General features: G+C 41.4%; 1 protein-coding gene across 1 annotated transcript in view; it reads left to right on the top strand.

Annotated features, from left to right (window-relative positions):
- Positions 1-3,175: 3,175 nt before the first annotated feature.
- Positions 3,176-14,209, top strand: part of map1aa (microtubule-associated protein 1Aa) — a 67,227-nt gene continuing 56,193 nt past the window's right edge. Inside the window, exons 1-2 of the mRNA XM_005937944.3 lie at positions 3,176-3,439; positions 4,133-4,234. Of these exons, the coding sequence (XP_005938006.1) occupies positions 3,184-3,439; positions 4,133-4,234 (358 nt within the window). The 5' untranslated portion in view covers positions 3,176-3,183. The remainder of the gene's footprint in view (positions 3,440-4,132; positions 4,235-14,209) is intronic.

Raw genomic sequence — 14,209 nt, 5'->3', positions numbered from 1 at the left:
TGTTCAGGGGAGAGAGACTCAGAGATTAATGAGAACTAATGATTAAATGCAGAGTGGTGTAAAAACACATAGCGTCATCATCATGGGAAGCCCCCAGCAGCCTGGGCCTATTTCAGCATAACTAACACCTGATCCAGCCCTAACCTTGAAAGTAGAGATGCTTCTTTCTCCTGAATCCAGACTGGAAGCTTAAGGCTCTGCATCCCCTTCTACTTAACAGTGCTCCATTCATTAGTATTTTGTTTTTTCAGTGAAATTATTTTTGTTATTGGTCCGCAAACAGGAAGTGTACTGGGGGGCAAAAAACTGCTCTTGTAGCTCTTTTTTCTCCCAGCAGAGGCCAGCAGATACGCTGGAGTGTTTGACCTGGACTGCTGACTCACTCCTGGTAACACACATCTTCCCTAAGAGTAAATTACTCTGTGAGGAGACAAATTAAAGCCAACAATGAGCAATCACTGGAGCAGGAGAAGTAAGAGCCTCCAGTCACAGTCATGTGCTTCAATTTAAAAATAAAAAGCTTTATAAAGGATTAAGGGTCCAATAAAAACCACAATTATAAAAGCTTTTAAGAGACAAACAGATGAGAACATCTGTTACTCTGGATCTTCTGTCAGGAATGCAAAACTTACAAAGATGTGTATGTGTAGGAATAAAAGTCACAAGAGAAATCTGGCTGGTACTGACTGTTTGCATTGATTCAGTTTTGGTTTTATGGAGGAGGTGGTGGGGTGGGGTGGGGGTGTCAAGTTGCAAATCCATGCATCCTCTGCAATATAAGAAAGACTGATTTTTTCAAACTATAGAAATGATGTCAGAAAACACCTTCAAATACCAAAAACATCAGCAATAAGAATCAGAAGGAAGGGAAAATAGCAGACAGTGGACTGAAGGATCTGTGCATTCTTGGGCAGCCTGGCTGTGATTTGTTAGACATTAGATGACTTTGTTTTAATGTGAGCTGTGTGCATTCATCCCCTGTGTGTATGCCAACGTTACGTTGGTATATATGCAAACAAAAGGCAGCAGGAGAAAAGCTGGAGTGTCCAGAAGACTCATTCTGTGTCTTTATGTTGAAGCTTTCAATATATTTGTTGTATTCTGTTGTGTTTGTACTTTTCTGCAGTCTTCTTGTTGCTATCGATGGTCTGTATCTTGGTGACTTCCTTTATTAGTTGTTTTCTAACATGCTTGTTTTTTTTAATTTCCTTTCCCTCCTCTCCTTATTTTCTGTCTCAGCTCAGTTGTTCCCACCCAATCACATCCTGTGTAGATCTAGTTTTGTTTTCATTGGATGTTGGGTTTTCCACCTGTTTGACCACTTGCATTTATTCCCAGTGTTCCACCTAAACGTCATAATTTTACATAAAAAAAATCTGTTATTGACATTTAATAATTCTGTTATCCATCCATCCATCTATCAGGCACGCCCACGTGTAATCACATCAGTTAACCTGACATGAAGTGTGAAAGTAAGCTTACAAGAAAGACACAAACAAAAACCTCCTTTTCTGATTTCTTAGTTTTTTGTATATTTGTCACCCTTATGTGTTTCAAATCATCAAATAAATTTTTCAATACAAAAAGCAGTTTTTAAATGATGGTTTCATTTATCCAGGGAAACAGGCATCTAAACCCACAGGGGCCTGTATGTTAAAAAGCAACTGCCTCCTAAATTTAATACCTGGTTGTGGCAACAACTTGGCAGTTTTCACATTGCTATGGAGGAACTTTGGACTGCTCTTCTTCGCAGAATTGTTTTAATTCAGCCATATTTGAGGGTTTTCCAGCAGACCTCAAACACGTATTCACCAGCCTGGTTCTGCCAGAAGTCTCTTCCTGTTTTAAGAAAGTTTTTCCTCCCCACAGTTGCCAAGAGTTTACTCTTAGTGGACAATATAATCATTTTTTGTAAACATAAAAGTTGAACTGACAACAGTGGAGTTCATATATATGATATTATAGAGGAATTGTAAAGACCCACACTATAGACAAAAATGTCTTGATGCATGCTCAATCAGGAAATCCCAAAAAGTTGATTCTGTTCATCTGGACGTTGTCACTGGGAGAAACATTTCATCACTTACTTGAAAAGGGAAAGACCATCTTTGAATGGAGGAGGGGTGCATCTGTCACCATCTGATTGCAGCCATTCCCCAACTCTCTGTGGATGGGACTCATGGCCATTGATCACCAAGCACTGATCAATGGCCATGACAATTTGCATATTAATGATGAAGAAACTGATGCTCTTCCAGCCCACTGTTCCCTCAGTGGTGCTGGTTTCAGTCATGTGCAAATTTCCTATTTATAAGATTGGAAAATGCAGTCAGCTGACACTGACGAAGTCACCTGGATGATGACGAAACGTTTCTCCCACTGAAAACGTCCTGATGAACAGAATCAACCTTTGGGTATTGATGAAAATCTCACTTTACTGCAATTTATTGCATCTCTTCAATGATTTGTTAACAAGTTGTAGAATAGGAGCAAATGCACGCCTCAGCAATGCTAATACTTTTCTGCAGATATGTTGTCATGTATAAGGACAACTTGCAACTTTAGTACTGCTTCATCATTCAAATGAAGCCTAAAATAACAGTTTTCTGTGGTGACTGTGAGCCTTTGTTGTCAGTGTTACTCTGTGCACAGATGAAGCATTGTTCTATTCACAATCTGAACAAAGACACGTCAGTTCAGTAATCAGAGGCACACTGCCTGGTGCTCACAGTCACACAGATATAAATAGACGCTTTGTTTGCCACAAACTTTTTAGTCCCAGACACCTTTGTCTAAAAAGTTAATACAAAAACACTATGAGGGCTATTGTAAGTGCCATTGATTGGACTCAATACACACCAAAATCTTTGGTTTGAAAACAATTATTTTGTTTAATCAAACATCAACAGTTTTATGAATATTTTCACACATTTGAAGATGATAAATCTCTCTTTTCAAGAACTCTGTGGAAAAGCAACTGACACTTTGATACTGTAAAATCTTTTTTTAAGCTTCAGCTGCCTCATATAGGAAATATGATCAACATCAATTCTCATATCCCTCTCTTCTTTCTGTCCAATGGCATGCTGCAACATCAAATAGCAACATCACCTGGGATCCAATCAAGTGTTTAGCTTCTTCTGAGCCACGCCCGTCACTCCTCCCACCCCATCCTGCACTGTCATGGTGCTCGCTCTGGATGCAGTTGTCATGGAGATGGAAAAGGGCTCAGCGTCCATTAGTGGCACTGTTACCATGGAAATCTCTATCTCAGCCACTGCCTCTGTGGAGCAAACAGAACCAGACGACTCTGTTCAGCACCGCGGACAGCATCACCCTGGAGCTGCGTTCCAGCATAGAAACTATCGCATATTGATCGTGATTGGAGAGATTTCCTGCAGCCATCATCTCGAAGCTGCCAGGAGACAGATCACACAGGGTAAGGCAAACTCAAGTGGTCGGTGACAGCGGAGCGGGGCGATGAAACGGCTTGGTGTTTACATAGTATCTGTTCCCACTTAGTTTCTTTAATGAACTCATAAAAACAAGAAGTCAGATATTTATTGGTTAAAAATCCAGACGCAGTCCCGGAAAGAGCTTCAAATTTTAATTAGCTGCATAAGAGTGCATTAACTTTTAATAATTCCCCTCAATCTAAAAGCACTGCAGTGCAAACTTAGGTAAAACTTCCATAACTACAAATCCAGTTATTGCTAAAATATTCTTTGTAACAAATGCACAGAATGGCACCTTTCACTTTTTTATTAATCCAGCTATTTTATTATTGAAGAGTGCGCATAAGCAGCATGTTAATGTTGTAGTTTTCAAATGTTAATGCAGCAATAAATAAAATGTACCAAATACAATATTAGAGGGAAATGTGTGCAGTAATTAATTTTACTTATTCTTTCATTAATACTGCTACTTCTTCTTCTCCTCATAAGAACAATGAATAGCTTTGTTTGTTTGTTTTTAATTGTTTGTTTATGGCAGTTTTGGTCTTCCATAAATTTAGAAAAACAAACAAACAAGCAAAACTTTTCTCACTGTCAGAGAAATGTAGTAAATTGTTGTGAGGGCATACTGAACTCTTGATTCTGAGCATTATTGCTGCTGTGTGTTCCAAAAACAGGTTTACGCTCCTGGAGCGTTGAGCTGGCTGTTTTTGACCTGGATAAAGAGCTGCAGCTGTTTGAAGCCAGGCACACTGCACAGTTTTCCTCGCAGGTCAAAGGTCAGTGTGTTCATTGTTATCTTCAATAAAGTTGACAGCAAGAGGGATTTTTTGGATTTTAAAGGTGAAAGTGTGACACAGACAGAGTGTGGCGTGCTTTCACTAGCACGTACCGAGTCTATACTTGCTGCTGTTTGGGATGTGCCGGGCTTCAGGTGAACTTTGCATGGACTTTCTGAACAGTGTAATCGCAATAAGAGCTTCACTCGCCTGTACCTGTCATGCAAAGAAATACTGGGATGTCAGCTAGAGCAGGTCATCTGCTATTTGGAAGGTTGGTGGTTCAATCCCTGGCTGCTCGAGTGTCCTCGGGCAAGATGCTGAACCTCGGGTTTCTCCGATGTGCTCAATGGAGTGTGAATGTTAGATATAAGGGACCAACATGAGTGTGTGAGTCATGGGTGAAAACTGAGCGTTCGTGTAGAAAAACACTATAATAAGAACCAGTCTGTTTACAGTAAACAAGCAGTCCATCATTTTCCCCTTTACTATATCTCTAAAGTATGTGCAACTATATTTCTATACATAAAGGATATCAGCCAACATATTTAAAACCAAAACATTGTAAAAATGAGTTTTGTCTCCAGCTGAGCTCTAAGAGAGTTCATCAGGTTATCAGTTTGCACGCTTCTGTTGACTGGAACCCTGAGACCTGTCTCAGTGATACAAAACCATTAAAGCCAGTTTTTGCTGGGTGCTTATGATGAATGACTCACAGACTTTGGTTCTTTTGAATGATCTCTGTGTCGAATTAGCAGAGAAGAACCTGGCTGTTCGTGTGTTATCAGACAAAAGTGAGAACAGGACTCTTCAGACACCAAAATCATTTTTTTCTAATAACAATGTTGTCAACCATGATATCATCTGCTCTTTTGGCCCATGAATAAACCCATATTGCACAAGGGTAAACTGCATTGAATTCAAGTTGACAGATTAAGATGTATAGATGACGTGTTCGTGAAATGAAATCTGTGGAACCTTGAAGTCTTTCCAGCTCCGCATCTTTTATGGCTACATTATAAACTCTACATAAAAACATAAGTTTGTGATGCAATGCTAAGAGCATGCTCTCATCTCTTTGATTTCTTTACTGATCCATTGGGATATATCCTAGGAGCTGATGACAACATAGCTCTTATTGATGATGGTCTCACGTGCAGACTGCATGTCACACTTGGAATCAATAAAGGCTGAATCCGAGAGGTTTTACCCCCTGCTGGGGTGATCGAAGATCAGGACGTGCCATAGGTGATGAATGTGACTCTTGCTAGGAAAGTATCTGCTTTCTGATTCGCTGCTTTGCATTCACAAAGAAATGTGTCCTACCCACACTCAGCTTTCACTCAAGCCTAGCAGGGTCAGATGAGCTGTTCGGAGGAGAAGGTGTGTTGGCTAAATAAATGGAACTCAGTGTTCAGCGTGGATTTTAAACATGGATCCTCCCACACACTGTATTGGATGGTAGTCTTATGTGAAGAGTGGAAATATGTACATTTACTACTACAGCACACATACACAACTTTGGCTGAATTTTAGTCATATGGTCCGAGCTCTATGACACATTTCACTGGTAAATGGACATGTCTTCCAAATGCTGTGCCTCCCAGCAGGCTGCAGGTTACTTAATGCTTTTCTCTACTAACCCAGGTCTGCATGACTTCACATTATTTCACTGTGTCACTGTTATAAGTCACGCAAGATGCATAAATTCCCAACCAGGATTTTTCTGTGTTGGAAGGTTGGAACACACACCAACAGGAAGGAAGAGTGTGGCTGAGATACTTTTTCAGATTTACAACCTTTCTTTGATTTCCTTCTTCTAAACCTGTTCTCCTCTCTGTTAGTCGACACACTGCTTTGTCTCATTGCTTGTTTTTATGTATTTTCTTGTACGGACATATTTTACTGAAGTCTAGAAAGATCGCAGCAAGAGCTGCAGCGGAGCTTCATCTGCCATCCAGCCTGAGGAGGAGAATTTTTCTGCTGCTGGCAAGGAGCGATAACCTTGCCACTCCTGGGAGCAGTCTTATTTCAGCTATATTAAATTATTAAATCTGTATCTACTAAAGTGCCATATTTTCTACACATGTTTGAGCTTTATTTCTGTTAGTTTAGCCTCAAAAGTCAACAATTAGAACTAGACTGCCATGTCACTTTCACTCATGCCTCCCATAGGAGGAATCTGAACGTGTTTGATGATGCCGTCACTTGTCATGCATCAACAACCAACATGTCAGTTAACCTCAAGCAGATAAAAGAGCTCAGCTCAGTTTAGTTGTCAGCCTGACCTAAAATTTAAGACATTCAAGGTTCTGACTTTGATGATCTTTTGATTATCCTCTTGTGCCACAGTGAGAAGCAGATTCTGGTTCATTTCCAGAGTATTTTCTGTAGAGCTGTCAAAATGTAGCAGAACAAATCACATCCCCACCCCATCAGCTGCAAAGCCAACACATAAAAATGGAGAAAAGCGTAAACTGTAGACCTGCTAAACATTAGCATCAGAATCATGACCATGTTAGCATGCTAATATTAGCATCTAGCCAAAAGCAATATGTGTATTTTACTTGTTACCTGGTATAAAGTACAAAGTATGTGCTACCTCTTCAAATATGACCGTAGGAGGAAACTATTCATATCCTTTTACACAGGCAAAGTGAACAATAAGGACAACATCAGCACTCACACGCAGTCAGAGGGCACACTAGCATAACACAGAGAGCTAAACAGCTGATAAAGAGGAAGTGTAACAAAGAAGTAAAGACGCACTACTAGACGCATCTTTTATGTCCCTACGTACAAACACACACACACACACACACACACACACACACACACACACACACACACACACACACACACACATACAGGATTGTGTTTCAGTATTTGCTGAATTTGTCTACAGCCTGTAAAATAATATGTGTCTGTCAGATGTTGCCCATAAGGTAACTGAATATGGTCTAAGAGCTTATCCATGCATTCAGTCCTTCAGAAAACTGCATTAAAGCACATTACAGAATCCACTCGCTTCCACTTTCAATTATTGTATCACAGGTGGTGTTCTGATAATTCCACTTCTGCTTGTGTGTTCTGTGGTTAATTCAACCTAAGGGTAGGCTTACCCTCTGTGCCCGATGCTCAGTGTCTCAGTGGAAGCAGGAAATTACGGGAACATGCTTCAGTTTAAGAGATGTCGGTTGTCTTGTGTTTTCTCAAGAACACAGAGAAATTTTTAAATCCAGAGTTTTTTGTTATTGGGCCAATGTGAGGAAAACAAAATGAGTAAAAAGACCTTTATGTGCGCTAGAGAGACATTCAGCCTGTATAGCAGCATTCACTGAACCGCTGACAGCAGTAGCACAGCCTTCAAACAGCCTAACATATTAAGACACAGTCCTTGGTATTATGTAGTTTTGATATTTATCAGTAAATCCAAATAGATTTTTATATAATTTCAGTTATAATACAAAGGCTGTCGAGCCGACTGGAAACCTTTACAAATTTGACCTGGAATGGATTTGGCATTGACCGATATCCAGAGAAACACTCTCACGTGTGGGCATTATTAGAAGCAGCCTGTACGCTTACCTGCATATCTTAGCACCCAGATTCAAATTCACAAGCCAGGGACATGAAATAACCCCTCAGGTTGGGATTGTCTTAAATTATAATATATAGCTTCTCTTAATGAGGTTACTTTGATGGATTGGGAATTGATTTGTTGATACACACGTTACGCTCTAATGAGTATTTATAGCTGTGCACTAATGTATGTTTTTTATTTATTTTTTATGTTTTCAAATTTGACATTTAAGGCAAGGTGCTTTTTTGATTTCTTCAGCTACACTGGGTACACTGACATCAGCGGTTTACTTCAAAATAAGTCAGCCCAGGCACTAATCAAGCTTTGCATCGAGAGGAGGGAGAAGGTACTGAAACTGTGTTGCAGATACTGTCTGGTTATAGTGGCCATTAAACAGATGCGTGTTGTTCCTTTTCCCTTCGAGCTCTGAGAGGAAATGTGTTGTTTTATGTTTTTGTTTCTTCATCTTGCCAAACCTCTGGGAAAGCTCAGCTCACAGTTCAGCTGCTTGAGGATGAACTGGGCTGCTTGCTGGTATGCAAAGGTCACATTGGGAAATCGATCAGACCCAAGAAAAAGAAAAAACAAGAAAAAGTGTGTGTTTTCAAAAGGTCGAGGCTAGAAATCGAAGGTCTGTCTTTCCGAGCTGTCCTCCAATGGCTTTTCCCCAAATTCCCTGATTGTGTCTCTGATTTGTATTTACCTTTCAGGAAAATCGCTCACACCACCCACAAGGTGTTTGCAGGATTGGCTTTCCAACCCGTCATACTCCAGCTCCTCCTCATCTGTGCCTTGAATACTAATGTGCAGCTGGTGGAGGAGGAGTGCACAGTCATCATGGCTGAAAGGCTCACACACTGAAAACACAAAGGAAAATCTATAAGAGAAAGAGGCTGGACTGCTCTGATTGGTTTATATGAATGTTTTGAGAGATAATTTCAGATGTTCATGTCTATTATTTCTTGGATTCATATTTAGTCATACAGCAGCATGGCTTTATGGCATCATTAACCTGTTGTCTGCAGCTTTGTCCATCCATCCATTTTCTTAAGCACTTATCCAGTTCAGGGGGGAAGCCTGTACCAGCTGTCACAGGCCGAGAGGACCTGGACAGGTTCTCAGTCTTTTGCATAGCTAACACAGAGAGGCAGACAACCATGCTCACATTCACTCTTACAGCCTAAATGTCTCATCAATCAGCTTTTTGATGGATCACCAGAAACTTCATACAAGATGAGGCCTATGATTCTCCGACATCTTTGCCACTGTGTTGACATTTGCCTGAAAAATCTTTGAAACCAGCATTTTTTCTAATATTGGTGCTCCTTCTTCCTGATGTTGCTGTCATTGGGAACCACTACATCGATCACTACGGCCGTCTTCTTCTGCTTGTCTACCACCACTATGTCCAGTTGGTTAGCCATCACCATTTTGTCCGTCTGTATCTGGAAGTCCCACAGGATCTTACCTTGCTCATTCTCCACCACCCTCGGGGACGTCTCCCATGTTGACCTCGGCACTTCCAGGCACAGATGTTTCTGTAACCATCAGAGTGGCAGACAGAAAGGATCCACGAAAGGGTCTCCAGTATGAAGAGTTGGACAGCACCAGGCCCCGACATGGTTCACGCCTACTGGCTGAAGAACACAAGCGTCTGGCAGTAACAATAAACTGCAAATGCTAGTAGATAAGAGATACCCAGAGTGAAGGGACTGACATAGTAATATAAGCAATGACAGAACTGACAGCCCCAAGAAGGGACCGGTCCCCTCCAACTACCGGCCAATAACCTACCTCAGTTCCACATGAACGCTCCTGTCAGGCATCATAGCGGCTAAGATGAACAGGTACATGGGTCAGTACATGAATGGGGCACAGAAAGGGATGGGCAAGAATACCAGAGGCACAAAACACCAGTTACTGGCAGACCGAGCAGTCAGCTGAGACTGCAAGACTCGGCTGACCAACCTGTGCTCTGCCTGGATTGACTACAAGAAGGCCTATGACTCAATGCCCCACACCAGGATCTTGGAATGTCTAGAACTATATAAGATCAACAGGACCTGAGAGCCTTCATCAGGAACTCAATGGAGATGTGGCGTACAACACTGGAGGCCAACTTCAAGCCCATAGTACAAGTCACTATCAAGTGCAGGATCTACCAAGGAGATGCTCTGTCCCCACTGCTGTTCTGCATAGGCCTGAACCCCCTCAGTGAGATCATTAACAAGACTGGCTACGGACACCGACTACGGAATGGAGCAGTTGTCAGCCACCTCCTGTACATGGATGACATCAAGCTGTATGCCAAGAGTGAACAAGACATCGATTCACTGATCCACACCACCAGGATATACAGCAATGACATCAGAATGTCGTTCGGGCTGGAGAAGTGTAGTCAGATGACAACAAAGAGAGGGAAGGTAGTCAGAACTGAGGGGATCGAACTACCGGAAGGCAACGTTGCAGACAACATTCATTGGAAAACCATGAAGAGGCCGCTGGGAAAGCTGCAACCACCAAGTACCTGCAGAGGGTCAGGCAAGTCCTGAGGAGTCAGCTGAATGGGAAGAATACACCTACACTGGTGATCAGATTCCCCACTGGGATAATTGGCTGGAACAAATGAGGAGATCGAAGCCACTGACATCAACATGGAAGCTCCTGACCATGCATGGAGGGTCTCACCCCACATCCAGCACCCCAAGACTGTACGCTGAGCAAAACAAGGAGGCCGAGGAGAATTTCACCACTGATTTATCAGTGATGTCCGATAAATGGATGACTGGAATATATAGCTTATAATTTTAACAATGTATTCTATAAAATGGAACTATATATGCCAGATGTGGTGTGATGCTTCATCAGAGCTCTACAAAACGTTACAGTACTCGTACTTTACCAAACATTTGGTGGCTAGGTGTGCAGTTCATGCTTTAAATGCATTCACTCTTTAGATTAAGAAATATAAGAGATCAGAGTTTGAAGAGGCACCATGGTGTTTTAAAATGAGGGAATTTACATCAGTAGTGTGATCTGTAGTCTTAGCAGAGAGCAGTAATATAAGCAGCGACAGGACTGACAGCCATTATTGTCTCAGTGTGATAACACCTGGACCGATGTGTTTACAGACATCATTTAATTGTGATTTTAAAGGCTGTAGGTTGCAGCCGTTGCTCTAACACTGTGTAAATGTAACAGCTGTTATTCCAGTGTAACATCCCTCTGTAAACTATTAACAGTGAGAACTACTACAAACTATCTAATGTATGAAATGGCTGTTACTTAAACCATTATATCATCTAATAGTGTCAAAATAACATCAAATTGAATTTAAACATACTGACAGAGTTAATTAACACTAGTCTTTACAAAAGAGCATTACCTAAAAATCGACACCGTCTTTTATTCTGAACATCAATAAAGATGCAGATTCCCAGTTGTCTCTGCAGTATTGACACACTGCTGAGGCTCTTCCATCATGATGTAATGGATATGACGCAGGTAATCAGAACATCCATCAGTGTGTATGCATTAGTGTCTCATTCCCCAGCGTCTGCCCTGCTCAGTGATTATTACTGATTGACCCGTGAGGCACACGGACAGTCTGGCAACGTGAACGATCGCATTTCATCTCAAGAGAGGAGGAAGATGATGAAGGAAGTGCCAGTAATGGTGTCCATGAATGCAGCTGTCGCCCACATGGTGCAATTAATAAAGACTGGGTGAAGCTGTGCTTCTGACTGATGGCGGTGACTCTCAGGGGAAATGCAGTAACATTTAGAGAACGTAATCTCTGGGTCTATACACACAAACATCAACACACACACTGTGTATCAGAGGTTTTACAACCATGAATCCATACTTATGCCAGTACGTTCCATAAATCCATGATCCAAACATCACTGGGCAGTAATTCACATTTATGGCAAAGATGATCGCACCAGTGCAGCTTTCACAAATAATCAAATTCCAACCAAAGACAAGAAGTTACAAATTACAACCAAATTTCCCCTTGTGGGACAATTAAAGGATTATTCTATTCTATTCTATTCTATTTTATTCTATTCTATTAAGTAATAATGAATTAGATTAATTACTCTTTCAGTCAGCTGAATTCCATCAGTTTATCCCAAATACAATGTAAACATTTTTAACGTCTTAGTTAATAAAGCCTGTGTTACAGTAACTCCGCTAAACACTGAGACATAAACAGAAACTTATTTTTTTCCATTTTTCTTTCTTTCACCTAAGGGTCACCTGTACCGTATTTGGGCAAAGACCACCACAAACCAAATCCACTTGTTATTATTTTTGATATTTTTGGTTGCCAATAGATGTGTTGAAAGCACTGCCCCTGAGTCTAAAGACTGGTGTTGGATGGAGCGCTGAGTGACCAGGGTGAGGCGGAGATGGGGATGAAGTGCGATACATGACTGATGATTTGAAAGGTAGAATGACCACCGTGCACTGAGATTTAAAGCTCGCAGAGTGGAGGCTGATTGGCTCAGAGATGGCTGAGTCTGACAGCATGGGAAAGTGGAAGTGATGTAAAGAACAGACAAGCACTCCAACACTCGGGAAAGCAGGCAGATGACAGAAACAAGTATTTGATCACCTTGAATCACCTGATTTAATACTTGGTGGGGTACGAGTTAGCGGCCACATCTGTGACACATCTCAAACATCAAACACACAGGGATTGTCCTGTTTGCAGATTTTGTTTAAACCCTTAAGGGTTCTAAGTAATCACTTGGATGCACAAAGCTTAAGCTGTCTTTTGAGCTGCTGTGTGGCTGGGCTGCTTCTTTGTTGCCTTGGCCATATGATTTGGGTTATTGTCCCACTGGAAGACCCACCCACAACGCATTTTCAATGCGTGAAGCGAGGTTCTCATCACAGGTTTTTCTAACCTTCCTTCCTAAAATGAAAGGCAGTTTCTCTGTAACCTTGGCAGAACAACATCTTCAAAGCGTAGGGATGGTGTTCTTGGATTTAAAACTCGAGTGGCATCTAACCGCTTCTCCCAAGCCTCATTGGACTCGCTCAGGTGGTCATTGGCAAACTTGGTCACATGGTCATTCCTGAGCAGCGGTGCTCTGTGGACACTGCAGGATTTCAAACTATGATGACATAATGTGTTTCTTGGTGACTGTGCTCCCAGCTGCTTTGAGACCAGTAACAAACCTAATATTGAAATAACAGACTGCTTATTACTTTGTAAGTGGTTGAAATTAAACTCAGCAGTCCAAATACTTATTTGCTCATGATGGAGAAACCATCTGTATCCCAGAGAGAGAGAGTCTGCTTCCAATGCCCCTGAAACCATTTAAGATTTTTATGATCCAAACTGATAAAAACCGGGATACACATAGACTCACTAGACCTCCACAAACTCCTGCTAGAATAATGATGAGTAATGCCATCATGTTTATGTGCTGGTCATCAGAGTGTTCACAATCTAATCCAAATCCATGAAATGTAGATCTGGAAAATGAGGTCTCAACAGACGACTGGAAGCCTGTGCCGCAGCTCGTTGTAGAAGAACACCTGGGGACTTGTTGTAAACAATGCAGTTTTTAGTTTTATTTCGTGTTTGCCTTTAAATATGAGAAATATAGATAGTTGTTGGCTTTCCTTTTGTTCCGGTGGTTAAATCTTTGTTTGTTTTGGTGCAGATTAATGTACAGATGAATATGTTAATGAATGAAGAGGAAAAATTGCAAAGGTAATTCGAAAATTCGCTACTTTTATGATACATTTTGTTGCCATGTTGACAAGCTGTATGTATTCTTTTCAACTTTTGGCAAACGGGTGACTCGAATCTGCTCTCTGATTGGTTTCTTTATAAAAGTGGGACAATATCAAAAGGCTCCCAGCAAAACAATGAATGTCCACACACCCACCGGTATGTGCCAGACTCTTGTTCCTGCGCAGAAAGCATGTGGAAGAAGCGAGCAGGCAGTTTTATCTCTAACTCACTAACTCACTGTGCTGATAATATGGTGCAGTTACAGGCCTTCTCAGCTGGTAATGCAGACCTGCATGAAGGAGATTTCTCACTTAATAAAAGCTTAACACGACTCAGAAAAACTCCCTGGAAGCTAAAACGTGTTTATGTGGGAATTTATAAAGCGTGAGACTCTTTGCACTGGCCTGTGAATGAACTCAGCGTCCATGTCAAACGTGCCGCCCTGCTGTACACAAACTGACACTTGGGGTCTGAGTGGGTGTTTACAGACTGTGACGGACAAAACAGCAGGTTGAAGCTGACAGGCACAGATGAGTAATGCTGCTGCACACACACACACACACACACACACACACACACACACACACACACACACACACGTATGCTGTTTTATTAACCAGCTTTTTTTCTCTTCTATAAT

This window comes from Haplochromis burtoni, unplaced genomic scaffold, assembly GCF_018398535.1.
Source record: "Haplochromis burtoni strain Fernald_Lab_line unplaced genomic scaffold, NCSU_Asbu1 Contig_231, whole genome shotgun sequence".
Lineage (NCBI taxonomy): Eukaryota > Metazoa > Chordata > Actinopteri > Cichliformes > Cichlidae > Haplochromis > Haplochromis burtoni.
The sequence above is the reverse complement of the archived record's forward strand: the minus strand, read 5'-3'. Positions and strand labels throughout refer to the sequence as shown.